Source organism: Lathamus discolor, chromosome 1, assembly GCF_037157495.1.
Source record: "Lathamus discolor isolate bLatDis1 chromosome 1, bLatDis1.hap1, whole genome shotgun sequence".
In the NCBI taxonomy this organism is placed as follows: domain Eukaryota; kingdom Metazoa; phylum Chordata; class Aves; order Psittaciformes; family Psittacidae; genus Lathamus; species Lathamus discolor.
Genome location: NC_088884.1, coordinates 38,302,570 through 38,321,933, shown reverse-complemented (window position 1 = coordinate 38,321,933; position 19,364 = coordinate 38,302,570). Strand labels below are relative to the sequence as shown.

The window sequence follows — 19,364 nt, the reverse complement described above, 5'->3', positions numbered from 1 at the left end:
TTTCATGGACAATCAGAGCATTAAGTACTTTTGAGATAGAAAAATAATTAAAGGCAAGAATCTACAATGTGAGGACTAGCCAACCATTTGTATATCATGGGCAAGCTTATTAACTGGTCTCAACTGCCTGTGTGCAAAACGATTAAAAAACACTAGAAAAAGTTCTAATCATACAACAAAAAGAAGTCTCTAGGAGCAGCCTTTCAGTATTCTGGTTTTGTTTTAGTAAGAGTAATTTCATATTTTAGTTTCAAATAGTCAGCATTTAAAAAGGAGCTACAGGTATTCCTGACATCATCCTTAACAGAATTAGTTTAACCCGATTGCACTAAAAGCATAAATACATCAGATCTACCCAAATACTTGGATATAGAGTGGGGAACAACAAAAAAAAAAAAACAAACCCCAACAATAAAAACCCTTTCAATCAAGGGATCCAGTGGAAGTTAGTGGAATTGGAACACCTAACCTGGTTAGATTTTATAAAACTAATCAATCATTTCAGTAATTATGGTGCAGTTACAGCCTTTATGAGTCCATCTTCCTGAACTGTGAAGTAACCAACTGCTACATGGAGAGAACCGCACTCTTAGAATTGCTGTAATTTACAGGGAAAAAATTGAATTCTTACATTTCTACCTGTTTCATCGCTGGTCAAAGTGAGAAAGACTCTCTTGCAAGAAAGCATTCACTATGGAATACAGCTCAATGTTCTCATCTATCCTTAAGCTTGCTCCACTGTAACGTACCATAAGACAAAGCAAAGAATATTTGCACCCATATTAGGCATTATGGTAGTACAAACACAAATCTCTCAACTTCTGATCACCTGCCCTTGGCGCCTACTCCTTTTACATATTTTACCCTCACATTTCATGTTTATCACACCATTCTCACACCTAGCATCAGGTCTATAAAACATTTTAATGCACTCCAAAAATTTAACACAAAAGTTCGAAGATTAGCTTGACAACTAATTAGCACAACAGATTCTTAATTAGGAGGCTTGTATATTGCTGTCATTGAAGTAGATGAGTTCTGTAGCAAGATAAAATGCACCTAATTCACAGTGCTTTTTCTACCATACGGTTTCTCTCTAAAGTCATCCCACTCTTTTTCATGACATTTAGATATGTTGGTACATTTAATCTCATTTATTTCTACTTCTAGAAGACAATTGTTACATTAGTATGAAGACTTCGGAGACAGAGAAAGCTACAATTTCAAAAATTTCTACAGCATTAAAATTCTTACTACGGAATGGGTTCATAGATTTCGTCGTTCAGGTCCTTTTATTAGAGTAAAATGCACCAATATCTCCCCTGCTTTTCCCAAGCTGCAAGTGTTTAAAGGTGAAGAATTTTCTCCCGAGCCCCAACGCTCACAAGAAGCTGTCTCTGAGGTCATAAAAATTATGTTTGTTTAGTCACATAGTAGCTTGTGCCACGTATCCATGAAAAAGGTTTCCAAATCTCAAACTAGCTAAAAAAATACTAGTTAACTAGAGAAAAATCAGATTCAGATCTGACTAAAAATGAGAACTAAGCAATTGCATTAACCAAGTAATGACAAGTGTTAATCTGAGGCAGTTGTTCCCCATCTTTTGCTATTAAATCCCCAAATCCAGTTCATTGTGGGACTGTCAGCTATAACCTTCTGGTCCACTTCCAAATTACCTCAGCATATTCATGGCAGATTTTCTTCTATCTGTTCACTCTCTGCCTCTCTCCAGTCTTAATGACCATTCCGTTTCCTGTCTCTCCAGAATACTGTGCGACGTTTGCAACGCTGCAATATACTGGTGGTTACACATGCCAGAAAACATTCTGACAGCCACAGAATGATGGTTTGGCAATATTTGTCTAGGTAACAGCATATATTAGTGCCTTAAAAAAGGCTGCTGGATGAAGAATAGGAGGTAGAAGCCACTGAAGAAAATTCCCTGCATACTTTTATAACAAAAGCAAAGTTAAATCCAGAGTTCAGAAGCCACTGAGAAGCTACTGTTCTCTGCTCATTTTACCTCCATCTCATCCTATTTCCCTCCAATCTTCCAGTTTGTCCACCTCAATTCCAGAGGATCCAGCCTTTAGGAATGAAAAACCATGAACACTGCAGGAATTACCATATTTAACATCTGCAGGGTCATACTACTGGCATTTAAAAAAGCCAAGTTAAGACAACCAGCCTTCATTCATCCCTTCTTGAATGAATGGTCTATATGTCAAAATACCTGAAAACTGCACTGATACAGTAGAACTTATTTTAACTTGCATTACAAATAAACTGCACATGCTGTTTTACAGACAATATATATTTGTAAACTTGCTCATGCAAAATCAGTGTGCACAACAGGGATATTTGTTTCCTAATCCCCACGCCTCTAAAAATGACATTTATGTCTGCTTTTTGTTTTTTACACTGTGCCCAAACCTTCTTCAGAATAAATCTTACACAGATTTCATCTACCAGCCAAACCAATTTATGAAGCTGAAACAAAAAAGAATAAAAGGTATACAAAAACATGTGCACCTGGACACTTGATTCCCATTTCCACCCCCCATCCCCACCCTTTTTTTGTTCACAAGAAGAAAGAATGAATAAAAGAAAAAAAAAATTATGGTCACAAAATTTTGACATTTTAATCCTAAACATTACAGGGCAAATGGATGTTGGAACCTATTTCCATGTACCATGTGTCAACTGTTTAATTCCCAAATGTGGCCAAATCCACTAAAACAAGAGTGGTTAACAAACTCTGGATTATGGAAATATATTTCTGGAATAAATGCTAGAAAAGCAACAATGGGAAAAGCCAACTGTCTCCATAAAGGTAATAAAGTGGAACAATGTTTAGATTAGATAAGTTTTCTGTTTCTTACTCATAACCTGTCAATTCAGTGCATCATATGGTTCAACATAATGGTCCCCATTTTGGACAAACATCTAACTAGTGTCCATTGATTCCAAGTTAGTGGATGATGAATCTTTTTGGATACTTTCAAAGATGGCTGCAAGCTCAGGGTTAGAGCTTATTTGTGACTGAAATTCACTCATTAATGGACTCTTCTCTGCTTCTGGAATGGTTAGAAGCGCTGCTACTGCCCTCATAGCAGATCGTTTCAGTTCATCTTGCTTCTCAAACTCCTGTTTCACTGAGTTTGCCTTTACCTAGGAAAAAAATGAAATACATTTGAAACTTTTGCTTAACCCTCCCTTTAAGCACACCTGAAAATAACTATCTTACAAAGACCTATTTCATTCCATTCTGCCACTCTAAACAGTTTTCAAAATGGCCTAACGCTTAACTCCCCCCCCCCAAAACAACTACTTTTTAGCAGTATTTATACCAGCAGTTTATTGCAAAGCAAGCAGAAGGCGGCTGTAAACTTCCAAGTCAGTTACAAATCAAAATAATTACAGCAGTCAACGTCTAGCTAGTAAGGTCAGTAAATGACATTAGACTGATATTATAACAGTACTTTCAGCTTCCAGAGGAGATAACATTTTTAAAAAGTTGGCCTTCATTAGAATAACTGCTTAACCTTCTGTTACAATTCTCAAACGACGTTTCAATAATACAAACATAAATTATCATTAATACCAGTCAAATTTTTCCATGGGAAACAGAACAGACTACAGTAATGGAAAAGCAAAGTAAATCATGCATTAAGTGACTGTCAGAGCATGCAGGTGGATCAAGACAAGAACAGGAATAGAAGAATCTTGGTGCAGTTAGTCTCCTTCCAATACAAACGTATAAGGGCAGAAAAAATCTAAAATAACAGCAAAAAAGGGACTAGTTTATTCTGCCTTCCTTCTTTCATCACCCAAATGTTTGTATGAACCAAGGTAATCTTCAGAAGTCAGGAAAAAAAACTCCCAATTCCCAGTTTCACTACATATAAAGAAGTGAGACTTATAAGTTGCCCATATGGCAGCTAAGTTTAAGGAACAAAAGAAATATCACCAAGGATCATAGGATTTTTAAAAAGAAGCAAACAAGCCTACCCCTTCATTTATAATTTAAAGAATTTCAATACATGTATAAAGGCGCACATATTTATATTATCCTGCCTAGTGCAGTTTATCAACTGTAACTCAGGAAATGCTGCAGCTGCGCAGAAGCATTCTTCATACACAAGTTCATTTATATTTCTGCAAGACAACATGAAATAATTAAATCGGTTTAAATTTAAATACCTTAGTTGTACACGTAGCACGCAAAGGTTCAACAAGCCTATCCAACCTCTGCAGCACTGCACTTGGACAAAGGGTAGACAGTCTCACCAACATTAAAAAGGTTAGCATCTAGGTTGAAAAAAACAGTAATTCAGCAATTAGTGATTCTCAGCACATATATGAAGATACATTTCCTGCAATGCTGTATAACCTTTTAACAGCAACACTTTAATGAAAATGGCAAATACAGTGAAGTACTTAAGCATATGAAATAATATTTTTACCATTTCAGTCTATTTACTATGTGAAAAATTTTGACTACACAGAGAAAAATAACAGCTAACCTTAATATCATAGTGATCCTTCAGGCCATCTTCTACATGGTTTAAGAATTCAAAAATATCTAGTCTATCCAAACAGCTATCCAAAAGAGTATACATGCACTCAAAAGCTGCTTTCCTTATGTCCAACCCATCATCAACTGTATGCTTAAATGGTCCCATTTCCACCTGTTTGCAAATAAAAAACAAAGTTAAGAAGTAATATACTTAGAAAACAAAGAATCTATCTACATATATAACACTTTTTCTTAGTTAACATACCTCTCTAATTAATTCCTTTCTGACTTTTGTTTCATTGTAAAGATGAGGAAGCACAGTGTCTAAGAGGTCCCTTATTAATGATGGTTTATTGTGTGCAGCTGAGTTAAATGTCACCAGTGCTACTCTCCTGACATTGAGATCTGGGTCCTCCAATGTTTTCAGGAAATCACCTGCAATCATGTACAGAAACAAATCAACCCGTGAGGATCTTTTTCATTTGCTACTTTAACAATATCCTTGCTTAGTTGTATCAGGAAAACAATTTCAACTCTGCAGTTCAAGAATTAGAAAACCGCTCTTAAGGAGACCATCAAAATACTGATTTTTAACCTTAAATCAGCATAGATTGAGAATTCTTAGACTGCCCCAAAATAACCCTAGCTCAGTAAATATTAATGTACAAATACCTCTCGCATCCCATTCTGCCTTCAGGCATTTTCAACTTAAAACTTCTACGGTTCTATAACGCAGCCTTGTTAAAATAAATTCACGCAGAAACATATTTTCCTCAATGTTTGCAAAGTTTTACTAGCAACTTCCATGAGGAGTGAAATATTGAAAAGGAGAATAACAACAAGGTATAAACACCAAAGCGACTTCTACACACAAAAAAGAAATCAGGTAACAAAACTAAAGATGACTGAGATTTTTTTATAAGTACAAGATACGAATATTTTTGGTTTTTTATGGAATAATCAATTCATATTTCCAGAAACCAAAGGGGCAAAGCAGCTTCCATGGGAGATGCAGCTGTGGGGGGGGACACAAACAATTCTTGAATATATAATTAAAAAAAAAATAAAGCTTAGTGATGAAAATAACATAAAGGAACTGATTCCATTTCACCATAAATAAAAACCTTGCTCTCCACAAGACCATGTGTTTTAATCTTTTTCCCCCCTATTAGGTTTAGCAGTATGCACAGTTTTTTTACAGATCTTTAAACCTATAATTAATCCACTATAAACCAGTCACTGCACCATTATTAAACAATACTACAATACTTTGTCATACAAATAAAAAAAGATCAAAAAGCCGCAACACTGCTAAATCTCTGCCGTACTGGTGTTACACTGAAAGCTTTGATTACATTATCCCTGTAAAAATATACACACTTCCAAATGCTTTCAGACCATAAGCATTACAGAATCATTAGGACCAAAATTTACAATTCACCACCTGATAATACTCAAAATTCAGACATGCATTTATATTTTAAGTGACTGAATGTCAAGTATTTCCAAGACCACCCTCCTGGGTAAAGACAGTAACTTACCACATCAAACTGATATAATCTGCAAGAGCACATGAAAGAAAATCAGCTTTTGGATCCCATCTTAAGAAAAGCCTTAGCTTCTTGTATCACAGCTTCAATATATATATAATTTTTAATCACACAATTTTTACTGCTCAGAATTCAGCAAACTACAATTAATAGAAATAACTGGCTAATACAGAAACACTTCATAACTGTTCTAACAGTTATCATTAGCAGCTAATACAGTACCTGAAAAATACTTACTTCTGAAAACAAAAAGAACACATTTTAAATACAATTCTATTGTCTGAAAACATAGAAGCTGTTAGTAAAAGTAAAGAACTTACCTATGCAGTTCTTCAGAAGTGGGTCTATGGGTTGTGGATGATCAGAAATAGTGAACTTAACAGCAGTAACCACTGAACTTCGAGCATATGAAGACCCTAATATGAAATAAAAGCATGAATATGTAACATTAAAACAGTACAACTACAGAATTCAAATCACACTCAATGCCATTCTTTTTAAAGTTCTAGTACTTTTAAGAACACTAAACAAGAAATGCTATTTATTACTAGCAATGCAATATGTAACAACTAAATCTATGGAGAAACCATTTTAAGGGGGGAGAATAACATGATATTTGTAATAAGCATTTAATGTTATCTGGTACTGACAATTCAAGTAATAAGCCTATTAGAACCAACTTTTTTTATCATCACATGTAGGCCTACAAATAACTCTCCTTTTTAAAGCAGAAGCACAGGAAGAAAACAGTTTCAGACCAGGAACTCTACTGACAAGATTCATGAAGTATGAACAATTTCCTATAATCCTTAAAAAATTCTGAATTTTTATCTGAAAATTAGGAATATTGTAATTTACACCAAAAGTTCAACATGTTCTTACTGGTTTGTCCATCTGTCCTTTTGTCACCCATGTTCTTTCTGCCTTAAGCTTATAGCTCTTTGTTAAAGATAGTATCAATTGAAATACCACAGTCTGAAAGCAGAATATAAAAGTAATATATATTATGTATGACTAACAACTTGCAAAAAGGGAGCCATCTAAGCTGCACACTGTTGTTGGGGGGAGCAAAACTTCGAGAATATCACAAAATTTAAGCAAGTGATTCGCAAAACTAATAGATAGCATAAGGCCATTTGCTACACTACATACATGATTTACCACTCCTCACCTGACGCCAAGTATCCCTTGAGTCGTGGAAGCAGAGTCTCTGGGTCTATTAATGTAAGCTTGCCCAAGCATTCAGCAACAACATTTCTTGTACCCTCTTCTGCACATTCGCAGTGTTTCAGGAGTAAGGCCCAGATGTTCTCAACATATGGTTTGAGACCAATCACTGATGCAGAGCTAATTATTTCTTTCAAGGAATGAAGAAGAAGGTATTGCCTCTTAGGTTGGCTGGTTATTTCTTGTAAGACAAACGGCAGATACTCAGGAAGATTGCCAACACTAATACTGCCTAATGCATAAGATGCAGCTGATTTGACTTCTTCACTAGGAGAAGAGAATGCTTCTAATATTACAGACTTCAGCTCAATTTGTCCACTTAAGTCAATGTGATGCCCAACTTCCCCAAGAGAAAGCAAAGCCAAAAGACGAATGGAATCCGTGGACCTTGAGTTCTTGACGTCCTGAATGAACTGACCTACAACCGCTGGTCCTTCCTTAGGGCAGGCTCGAGTAAGGGCAGCAACGCATTTGGCAATGGAATAGTAAGACTGCTTATGAGTAAGTGCTGTACTCTGTGAGTACACTGGACCCGTTAACATGCGCAGTAAATCCATATAGCCTAGATTATTTGTACCAGTCACAACCAAAGCTTGGAAAAATTCTAGCATGGCACTAAGTGCTCCACCCTGAAGCAAAGGTGATCTCACCAGCCCAATAAGTTCATTGAGAATGGACCCACTAATCTTTGACAGGGAGGAAGGATATACTTTAGCCAGTGTTGTCAGAAAACTGATGGCCATCTGTGACACATGCATATCACTTTCGCTAATCAGAGGTGGAAGCTCATCCAGGACAGCATCAATCATTGCAGCTGTCAAGCTGTCACTGTAATTCTTAATTAAAATATCTAGAGCAGAAAGAGTACCCAGTTTCAAAGCTCGCTGGTTCTTTCTCAAAAAAGAAGCAAGAATAGGAACTCCCTCCCCAAGGATTGGCCTCAAATCTATCTTCAAAGGAGAACCAGCAATCAATGTCATGGACTTTACTGTAGTTAACCGAGTGATCTCATTTTTCAGTCTCTCTAGGAAGATCTGAAGTGTACTAGGCAGGTCTGTGCCTAGGCTATCACCAAGGCTACAAATTATTTGACCCATACAAGATATCGCCCTTTCTTTCACTTCCTGGTCAATATCAGCAGCCTTTAATCTCTTGATTGTACAAGTAAACAAATCTTTGATGTAAGGAGTAGCATCAAAGGAAGAAGGCTGGTCTAAAGGACGAATAACCTTCACAAGTTGTTGTGTAACCAAAAGCGCTTCTGATGTTATCTTGTAAAATGGGTCTCCAACACAAGCTACAACTGGAGGTACCAATGCTTGAACATGAGGATGAAAGACCTGGGGAGAATGATTGCAGAGGATCACATACAAACAGGACAATGCATCTATCTTCAGATTAGAAGAACTTGATTTGTCATTCAGTGAAAAAATTATTCCTGGAAGAAAAAAAGAGAAATATCTTTTTAGGTTAGCAAAATTTTTGAAGGCAGGCAGCAATACTGAATTGATGTTTTCCTGCTCCCAACCTTTTTTGAATGCTTCTAAGCCCCTTTCAACAGTTTATTCAATCAATTAGTTTTCAAGCTTCCTCTACACAGAGGACACAGGCCCTCTGATGACTTGTGATGTATTTTCAGACTTATAAACTGATTTTGAACCTTCAAACTTTTCCAAACTTACTTTCCTTTGTTACTTCAAAATTCAACATTTTAGGTCCCAAAAGCTGAACAATATTTGACTCTGCTGAGATCAGAAATGCAGTGTGATCTTGTAATTAAGAATCAAATTATCTTTTTCTTTAAATATGGAAGTAAAAAAATCTCACTTAGAATTAACACTTTTCAAGGTTGAAATATGTCTCTAAAATATTTACATGTATCCACATAGTAGCTGATTATTTTGCCAATTTCTTTAAATAGAAGGAACACTTCAAAGCTTTTGCAAAAAGCAGTCAAGATTTAAAGATTTTGAAACTTCACGTTCAATTTACTAATAAACCCTTAAGTTGATATTATGTTTTTCATACCCGGTACAAGTACAGGAACATGTTGTGTTAGGGCTCCAGGTAACACATTTACAAGCTCAGTTAGCATGTTAAAGCAACACTGACGAGTCTTCACGCTCTTCTCCTTCATCTGTTTGTGCAAGGCTTTAACTATGTTGGGGACCTGTAATCATCACACATTTGTTAATTGATTCAACAGCTGACATTTTTTTCATCTTTGATCGCTAGGGTGATAGAAAGCTGTGTGTCCTACCCCTCTATTTCCGATTTCTCTAGGGAACTAGGGAACTTATAGAAACAGGAAAATTAGTCAAAAGAAATGCTATTAAAAATAGTTATTTAACTTTAAAAGGTGACATGAAACATAACACTTAGAAAAAGTTTTTCAGCATTATCCTTTTTATTCTGCCAATAGAATATGTTGCAGCAAATCAAGTTAGAACATTAGAGCTTACATCTGCATTATAGAAGGCAAAAAATAACTGTTTTGCTTTGGTAATTTGGCTAAACTACATACAACATGCAACCTTTACAGGTGGTGATAAAATACTGACATCAGATAAGCGTATTTGCTGAGTTTGGAATTTCACTTTCCAAGACTGCTGCACTTCCCTGGACCAGTTTAGCTGGCTTGCTCTCTCTGTTAGTACTACAGTAATCAACTGTAATCTGTGTATGAGGAAAGTATGATACGGCACATTTCAAGAACTATCCTTACAAACAGGGCACAACTTCAGTGCCTCTTCTCAAAGATAAGAAAATCTTTGATAAATAACCTGACTCTGAAGCATTGTCAATGGTGTCTCTCCTTGTTCCATTGCATCGGGATCACAAAGCCAACTTTGCACAGGTCGAGTTTGTTTTAAAAGAGAAAGATATGCATGAAAAACATCTGCTTTAACATTCTCCTCACGTTCTTTGAATCTGGCTATTAAAGCAGGAGATACAGTTTTGTAGAATTCGGGAAGCATTTCATGTCGTGTGCTAACCACAGCATCCAGACACTTAGCAGCTGCACGCCTCACTTTCCAGCTCATGTCATCATCATCGCTATATTCATCATCACTCCCTTGAAAAAATAATGAATATGTTCAAGTCTAGACAATCAAAGCATTAAGTTTTATTTTAAGCAATTAATAAGAATACACTTGGGTTCTTTCCATAAGGCACACCAAAGAAAGTTTCAGAAGAACATTAAAAACCTTAGATAAAAAGCCTTCTAAGCTGCTTAAATCATAAGACTAATTATTTTCTCTGCCAATTTTTTCCACACTAGTCTTACACATGTATTGATTTAAACTGCAAACAGGACAAGGCAGTTTGCATCTTATTTACAGCCTGACTACTGATTTAAAGCATATTCCTCTTTACTCATGACATAAGCAAGAATGCAACAACAGTTACTAGCTGATCAAGATTCAACGAAATGTTCTGTTTGTTTCTTTTTAGCAGTAAATCAAACCATAATCTGACCCAAAAAATTACAACAAAACCCCACCATACAGTACGCAATACAGGTTAACTTTTTATGCACAAAATCAACAACTATGCAGCTCACTCATTCTTAAAGTAATGAGAGTATTATGCTCTGGGTTCAGATTACTTGTGCGTCCAAGTTTTCATAAAGCTTACATATGGCAAGGCATATATCGTCACCATATTAACAACAAACACCTTATACCTTTCACTCTAAAATATGTTGTTATCCTACAAAAAACACTGAGCATCTTGCAATTTTCAATCTATTCTGATTTTATACATTAGGTAGCAACATATTATAGCAGAAAGTAGTGAGAAGCCTCTCCCAGACTAAATATGTATTTTCAATTCATTAACTGACATTCTTCTCACTTTAGTTATATCATCCTACATGCTTCTGCCATTTTCCGCCTTTGAAGTATTTTAAAATATTTGTCTTGTACCCTATGTTCACCCTTGGAATTGTTTCTCTCTAGCACCAACATCCTATAGTTTTATTCCAAAAAGTGAGTTCATAAAGTATTTTTAAAAACAGTACAAAAATTGAATACAAAAGCATGCAAGTGATTCAAATGCTGGTACTTAATAGCAATACCACCCATACTGATTTCTTGGATGAGTGCAGGTTCACAAGCTCTTCCTCTCCCCTAAACCAAAAGGAGAATATACCTTGATCATCATCATCACCACCATCAGCATCCATAGCATTTTCATCTTCATCTTCATCATCATAATTGTAATTAGGATCATAGGTAAGATATTTAAGACAAATGTTTATAATAGTAGATACATGAGGATAAACTTCTTTAGGACATCTGCATAATACAAAAATACAATCAATGTCAAATTACTTTGAAGAATTGAAATACTCCTAAAAGACTTCATAATACATACTGCATTTTGAAGACACTGGCCAAACCAAGTACCCTCAATTCATCCATCAGAATTACAGAAACTCAGAAAGAAAGGTCAGAAAGTACAATGCTACCATATAACTGGATCTGCTAGATTGGAAGATTGCAGAGAACCAAGATATGCCTTTGGGTACTTATGTTTTTGTCACCACTACTGGACAACAAGTAGTATTAGAATACTTTCCTGCAAGCAGTAACGGCACAGCAGAAAGTTTCTTCAGTACAGATGTAACACACTGCTTAGAAGTTAAGTTAGAAGACAGAGTTATAAGAAGAGTTCCAGCTAAGGGCTTGCAAAAATATTTTGTACCAAGGGGACTGTCTCTTGACATCAAATGGCACACATTATTACATCTTACCTCCTAACAAAGGATTCAAAGGCTTGAATGCAGTACTCTCGTAGCTCATCATCATCTACATTACAAAACTTTACAACCAAAGGAATTATTTTCTCAAGATATTCACCTGGCAAGGGAAAAAAAAAAGTTAGCAAAGTAATTACTCTCACATAAAATCTTTTAAAATTAAAGATAATTTACATATTTTTCTTACCTATTCTATGACCTGCTTGCCTACTAATAGCAGCAATACACTGTATATAGGTCCTAGTTGTTGACATGGAATCATTTTTAGACAGTTCTGTCAACAGATGTTCAATGAGGTCAACAAAAACCATATTGCCACAACTCATAACCAGGTGACCAAGAGCAATGATGGTTCTTTTCCTCACAGCAAGTCTGGGGCTAGTCAGCTGGGGGAGCAGACAGGTCAGAATTGAAGGATGGAAGTTAACAAGCAGTCCTCCTTGCCTTAAAACAGACAAAACACAAACTCAAACCAATTGAATCTAGATAACTTTGTTCATATATACAACAATTCCTTTAAATATTCCCAAAACATCACACACAGATACCAATTAGTCTTTACATTTAAGGTTTTGGAACTTTTTAAAAAAATAAATTAGTTTAAAACATACCCTCAAAGCAATAAACATTAAAATAATCTTAAAACTACAGTTCTCATAAGATTAAACAGCAAGCAATCTATCAATGAACTTATCTTTAATATATTCACTTTTTTCTCCTAAATGAAGCTTCACCTATATTTAATACATTACCCTATTATCTCGTATAACTTCAAGTAACTTAACATTTGGAAAATTAAAGGTCAAGTTTTAAGGAGTATTTATCAGCATTTACCAGCATTTTGGAAGAGTGATGTTTACCTGCTTAGCATATCAGCCATAATATCGAGTGCCTCCAGTTGAACAGACACATCTTCCTGTTTGGCTATAGCACTAGTGAGACGCCCTGTGATCTTTTTGCAAACATTAGCTGCTAATGCAGAACCTGAAAGAACAAGAAAACCTCAGCATTTTCATAATGAAAAAAACTCAGTTTTTAACATCAGAGATAATGTTCATGACCATGGAAAGCAACCTGATCTCAACATTAAAAAAATCTTCCCACCCAACAAAACAAGCTTGAACAGCCAGTTTGTTTGCTAATGTAACACGTACTGTGCATTAGAGCTAAAAGACTATCTATGTACAAAAATACCGTGAAGGAGGGCTTCTTAACTGTCTGGTTTATATACCTTATGGAAAAGCACACTGCTCTTGGCAGGGCAAGCAACAGAAAGCAAAAGCCAAGACAAACCTAGAGCAATAACTGAAAGGGCTATAAGTGAAAATAAAGGAATAAACTACAGGTAGGGGGAAGCACAGCAGTAGACAGAGCCACCTCTAAAGAACAGCTGTATATCAAAGAGAAAAATCTTTGTCCAAGAAGCTACTTAAGTAATAAGTACCTGTAATACTGCTGAAACATTTGAGAAAGGGGGGAAACGTATACCCCAAGTATTTTAAAATTCAAGTAAAAGTATCTTTAGCACAACTCCGAGTTTCCCCCATTCCCCAGCTGCTGAACACTGTCTGGAGTAATTTTGACAAGAGAAGAAACTCGTGTCATGGTATCAGCTACCCAAAAGCTAGCACTCATCTTCATTTGTTTTCAAACTTTATTATTTTTTTTAAGAAACCTCAGTTTCTAAAACCTGCATTTCCAAACCCTTCTGAATCACTTCTCTGTTCTCATTCATATCTTATGTTATGATACCTGAATATTACTTGAATAAAAAAGTAATGCCATTAGCTGATGAGCTGTTCATCATTACTATCTCTTTTGAAAGAAGGACTGCCTTTATTTAAAACTGCAGGTAAGCATTTCAGTAATTTATCAGGCAATTGTTAGGAACATGGGGTACTTTCCAAAACACTTGCCAGAAACTGAGACAACAAAGAAGATAATAAAAGAAAAATACCCAAGTTTTAATCAATTTTAAAGAATACTATCAATCAAAATGCAAGCTGAGATTTAGCTATTACTACAGCCTAGAATTGTTCCACCAAGGCAATTATTAAAACAGGAGGCTTTTACACTCAATTTGTTATACTAAAGTTCACATACTGTAAGTTAGGTTTTCATATTAATGCAATCCTTTGGTAAAAAAGTTTTCAAACTAGCAAAATCTGGAAACACAGAGAAGAAACATCTAAAAGGATATCTGTGCCATACATTTTTCCTCTGACAAATCAATTCCAATGTTAAACGAACCAAAGCCTCTTCACTGAAGGACCCAGCTTCTACATAACTTTTTTTTTAGTTAGTAATGAAATTATAAAACTAGGTAGTCTTAAGTACAAAATGCCTTACCACTGGAAGCTGGGGGGAGTTCTCCAATCACAGTTTTAAGGCCAATGCTTGAAATGTCACGTAATTGTTCTTTATCTGAAAGCATGTTTGTACAGAGGGTATCTACAATGGTCTCCACTTGATACTCTTTCACTTTACTCACCAAAGGGCCAAGGCTGTATAAACAGAAGAAAAGTATTAAATCTGAAACCTTAAATAACCTCCCTTATTTCACTTCAGTATTTTGCATTCAAGTCACAGACTTAAGGTTGGGTTTGGTAATAATATAAAGCATAACTTCAGAATTTGGAAACCTTCAACTGGTCGGGTTGAAACCTGCCTCTATAAGTTTCATAACAAAATAGTGGTTTAGTACATGTTTTTAATCTATTGGTGGAAACAGTTTTTGCATGACTGTCTTGAGTCTCAAAGCAGGGTCTTTCTTACTTCTCTCTTAACACTAAGGTTTATGACAAAAGTTGCGTAGCCAGAGCCATCAGTTAATGTGCTTGTCTTAGACCCTGCTTAGTTCACAGACAAGCAACCTTCTTAATTGCTGCGTCTTTATTCTACACAACACTTGGGTTCAATCTCAGACTCATTCTGTACCTTAGAGTGCCTTCCTTAATAGAAGGCAAACAACATAAAAAACAATGACATGGCATGCCTTCTTCCACACAGACACCCAGCACCACTATACATACAGCACACAGTAACGTCTCCTCTTTCCTCTGAACTGTGAGTTTTCAGTCATTCCAACTGCTTTGAGCATCTTAATCTCGTATTCCTTTGTCAAATGCTCCCGTTTGTTCAAAACGCTAAAACCACAGATGTCTCAGTAAAGTCTAGTTCATTACTAAGAAATACACCATCCTTCACATTGTCTCAGCCCTATCACAAACTTTCAGCATCTCTCTCCATTGTTAATGTTCTGTTCCAAAAGGGAAGTTCTGCAAAAACATAACTTTACATTCTCTATTTCCTTCCATTCACCTGTGAAAATCCTGCACAAAAGCTCGGAGAACTTATTCTTTCTCCTACTACCCCCCCTCTTGCTTCAAATTTGCTTACCTAGTTTCTCTGTATGTTTAAAATGCCCACCTTCAAAGCATCTCAGAAATGGGAAATGAATTTCAAAATGCTTTAAATCACGTAATATTTTAATCTAATTCAACTCCCTCAAACACACTACATTAAAAATGCACACATCAAATCCTGAAAAAAGAAAAAAGTGTTACAAGCTGTGCCATAAGCATTCCTACCACGTTCCATCAAAAAACAGTACTGTTAACCTGTGCGTACAGTAATTTCTCTGAAAGACATAGCTGCCTTTTTTGTAAGCTTCTGTCCTCCGTATATTGATCTTGCCAATTATTCTCTCTTTAATTCTCTGTGGCAGCATCCATAATATCACTATGCAACCAAGAAAGCATGCTTACTAATAAGACATCAAAACTAGACATGAGATGTCACATAAAGCTAAAGTTCTACCAAGTTTAGGTTCTGCCCTGACCCTGACAGAAGTAAGGGCAGCGAGACGAGGAGCTGTGTGCAGCAGTCACATAGGAGTAAAAGCAATGGCTTGAAGCAAGAATGGAGACAGCAGTAGCAAGGACCATCTACAGAAAATGTGGGAATTAAATAGATAAAATAAAAACAGGAAGCATAGCCCACAACAGAATTAACAGAAAAACAGATATAACTCCAGAAAACTACTATTTCTTTTCTCTTCTACCTGAATCAAAGGGATAATGAATAGCATTTTGACTCAGTATTGTGCACAGGATATCTCCTAGTTGCTTTGCAGTTGCTCCAGATTTCCACCAAGGAAATCCTACAGCCTGTCTTTCAACAGCACCTCAATGTTTTTCTTCCTATGAAACACACCTGAATTTATATGCATCACCATCAAATGCAACTTCAGCCACAGTGACAAAGCACCGAAGACTTTCAAGAGATTTTACATGTGTGTTCTACAGCATGATCTTTGATGAGCAGTAAAGCATGAGGATTTCAAGTAAGCTCTTTGTACCAAAACAACTGTTTAAGAGTTTGAGGAGTGGAAAAACATCTGTAGATTTTTTTTTTTTCAGGAAGCATTTTTCAAAAGATTAAGTTTTGCTGCTGTTTTCATGGAAATCAGGGCTCAACTTCCAGTACATAAGTCAAAGCAAGGTCATGCAACAGCTCCATCAGACTTGTGCTGTGAGGATAGACAGTGTTAAAGAGGTTTCAAGCGCTGATCTTGGGGGTGTTCGTTGATGAGAAAATGAACATGAGCCAGCTTCAGTGTGCAGTCACAGCCCAGAAAGCCAACCGTATCCTGGGCTGCATCAAAAGGAGCAGGTCGACGGTGGTGATCCTGCCCCTCTACTCTGCTCTCGTGAGACCTCACCTGGAGTATTGCGTGCAGTTCTGGTGTCCTCAACATAAAAAGGACATGGAACTGTTGGAACAAGTCCAGAGGAGGGCCACGAGGATGATCAGGGGACTGGAGCACCTCCCGTATGAAGACAGGCTGAGGAAGTTGGGGCTGTTCAGCCTGGAGAAGAGAAGGCTGCATGGTGATCTCATAGCAGCCTTCCAGTATCTGAAGGGGGGCCATATAAGGATGCTGTGGAGGGACTCTTCATTGGGGACTGTAGTGACAGGACAAGGGGTAATGGGTTCAAACTTAAACAGGGGAAGTTTAGATTGGATATAAGGAAGAAATTCTTTACTGTTAGAGTGGTGAGGCACTGGAATGGGTTGCCCAGAGAAGTTGTAAATGTTCCATCCCTGGTGGTGTTCAAGTCCAGGTTGGACAGAGCATCAGGTTTAGTGGGAGGTGTCCCTGTCCATGGCAGGGGGGTTGGAACTAGATGATCTTGAGGTCCTTTCCAACCCTAACTATTCTATGACTCTACTGCAACTGACAGAGCCATGCGTTACACAACAGATGTTTCTGTGGCTTACAAGGGAGGGTACAAATTTTGTTTCTGTCCTCTAACATTGTGCACAATGTACACGGACAAGCTCTTTTTAAATCAGAGCTATAAAACTGAAATATGTGAAAATCAATGTATGAACAAATGTGAAGAAAGGAGCATCTTAAAGCCAATTACCAACTAATTATATTAGGACTACATTAGAATGTAATGCTTCCATAGAAGCTTCATGTTTTTTCCACACTGAATGATAATACTCTTATCTGCTTTTCATTAAAGCTGATTCAAGTAAAGCTGAAACTAAAATTATGCCTATAGGGTTAGCAAACACTAATTTTTGGGAGTTGAAGTCAAACTGATACCCTAGAGGAAAAAATGAATGCACTATCCTGTTATCAAAATAAGACTAAGATCAAGAAAGCAAAAGTTTAAATTTTCAAAAACGTCATTATTCACTACAAGTACACCAGACTTTTGACACTCCAATGATTTAAGCACCATATGGTCACAACCTTTTTAAAGCATGAAAAGTATGGAGAAGTTTAACATGCAGATGACGAAATTATTTGTAAAACAGATTAACATAATAGCAACAAACCAACTCTCAACTAGAAGCATTTGCCTAGTTTAACTCCTTGTTCAGTGTAAAGGGAGTAGGGTGACCAGAGTTCCATGCTTTGTGAAAAGAAATTGAACATTTCTAATATATTAATTTGCACTTAAGTTTTCCCTGTTGTGAAACAAATAATAATTATCAAACTTTTTAAACAGTTTGGCCACAAGTTAGTTGGATACACAAGGGTATTTTTTCCCTCCTCTCCAAAAGCAGCCTTTCAAAACACTTTACAAAAACAAAATAAGCTGAAGACACTGGAGAAAAGGTAAGGAAAAAAAATTGCAACTTCATACATTTGATTGTACAATGTAATAATAAAGTTGCCAGATTGTGGTATGGAGCTAAACCCTGATTAACAGTTCTAGCAAAACTAATAAATTCATTACATCATATTTATTAGCAGCAGATTACTGAAAAGAAACTATCTGGATGTGAAACACTTTATGAAGTACTTCCTTTCAGACTTCGGTAATTACAGTGGGGAAAAATGTTATGTTTTTATTTCACACGATTTTGAAAATTATTCTCAATTAAGAGCAACTTTCACATTTAAAAAAGCATGGACATTAAGTCAACTAAATACAACTGGGGGCAGGGAGGGCGGAGGGAAGTCATCTAGATGCAAGCAGAAATCTGCCCAAGCTATCAAGACACTAAGCTCTGAATGAAGACTTATTCTGAAAGTAGATAGTCCAAATCCAAATTAACTTAGGCCACTCAGGCAGAGAAGTATTTAAATAACTTTACACTTGGTACTTAAATCATCTAATTCCCACATTATTGTATTACAGAAACCCACAAGTGTTTTAAGACAGAAAAATTATTCGAGTCTTTACAGTCTAAAGGCGGGTTCCTTTCTTAATTTATATGCATTGAGACAAGCATACAATGTACAAGATGACAAGCGAAACAGCTTTTCTTGGTTTACTGCAAATTGCTCTGGGGTTGAAGTCTTAACTCTCCAAGAACACAGCTGGACCCTAGGTTCACTACTACCTAATAAAGCTGTCAGCCAGGCAGCTGTGAAGGGACACACAGGTCACAGATCACTATGCAGAAGGAAAGGCTCAAGGCTATGGCATTCAAAAGAAAGGCACTGAAGTTAGTTTAGGAACTTAGTAGTGCATTTACCTAGAATGACAACAAGACAAACCCCACATTTACTACCTCGCTGGTACAGCTGGGGGAAAAAATAAATTAAAAAAAAAAAAAAAAAAGACAAATTCCTGCATTGCTTTCTTAGTAGAGATCTGAGGATCTTAATACCAAAGTGCTGTTAACAAGAAATGTTATCATGTATTAATTTTACTTGTTGACCTATACACACTTTGTATTATCTCACAATTCTTTTAATGTGACTTGGCTTCTTGGACCATATCAAATTAACTTCTGAGTGTACAGTCAAACTCGACATAGAATTTGTTCATTTTGA

At 36.4% G+C, this 19,364-nt stretch overlaps 1 protein-coding gene across 1 annotated transcript in view; it reads right to left on the bottom strand.

The window, feature by feature from the left end:
- Positions 1-1,131: 1,131 nt before the first annotated feature.
- The window catches only part of CAND1 (cullin associated and neddylation dissociated 1), a 29,734-nt gene continuing 11,501 nt past the window's right edge, over positions 1,132-19,364 (bottom strand). The window contains exons 3-15 of the mRNA XM_065668477.1: positions 14,411-14,565; positions 12,922-13,045; positions 12,249-12,505; positions 12,056-12,161; positions 11,452-11,597; positions 10,080-10,372; positions 9,325-9,466; positions 7,241-8,734; positions 6,390-6,485; positions 4,785-4,954; positions 4,527-4,691; positions 4,204-4,311; positions 1,132-3,171 (exon numbers count right to left, since the gene is read on the bottom strand). Of these exons, the coding sequence (XP_065524549.1) occupies positions 2,947-3,171; positions 4,204-4,311; positions 4,527-4,691; positions 4,785-4,954; positions 6,390-6,485; positions 7,241-8,734; positions 9,325-9,466; positions 10,080-10,372; positions 11,452-11,597; positions 12,056-12,161; positions 12,249-12,505; positions 12,922-13,045; positions 14,411-14,565 (3,481 nt within the window). The 3' untranslated portion in view covers positions 1,132-2,946. The remainder of the gene's footprint in view (positions 3,172-4,203; positions 4,312-4,526; positions 4,692-4,784; positions 4,955-6,389; positions 6,486-7,240; positions 8,735-9,324; positions 9,467-10,079; positions 10,373-11,451; positions 11,598-12,055; positions 12,162-12,248; positions 12,506-12,921; positions 13,046-14,410; positions 14,566-19,364) is intronic.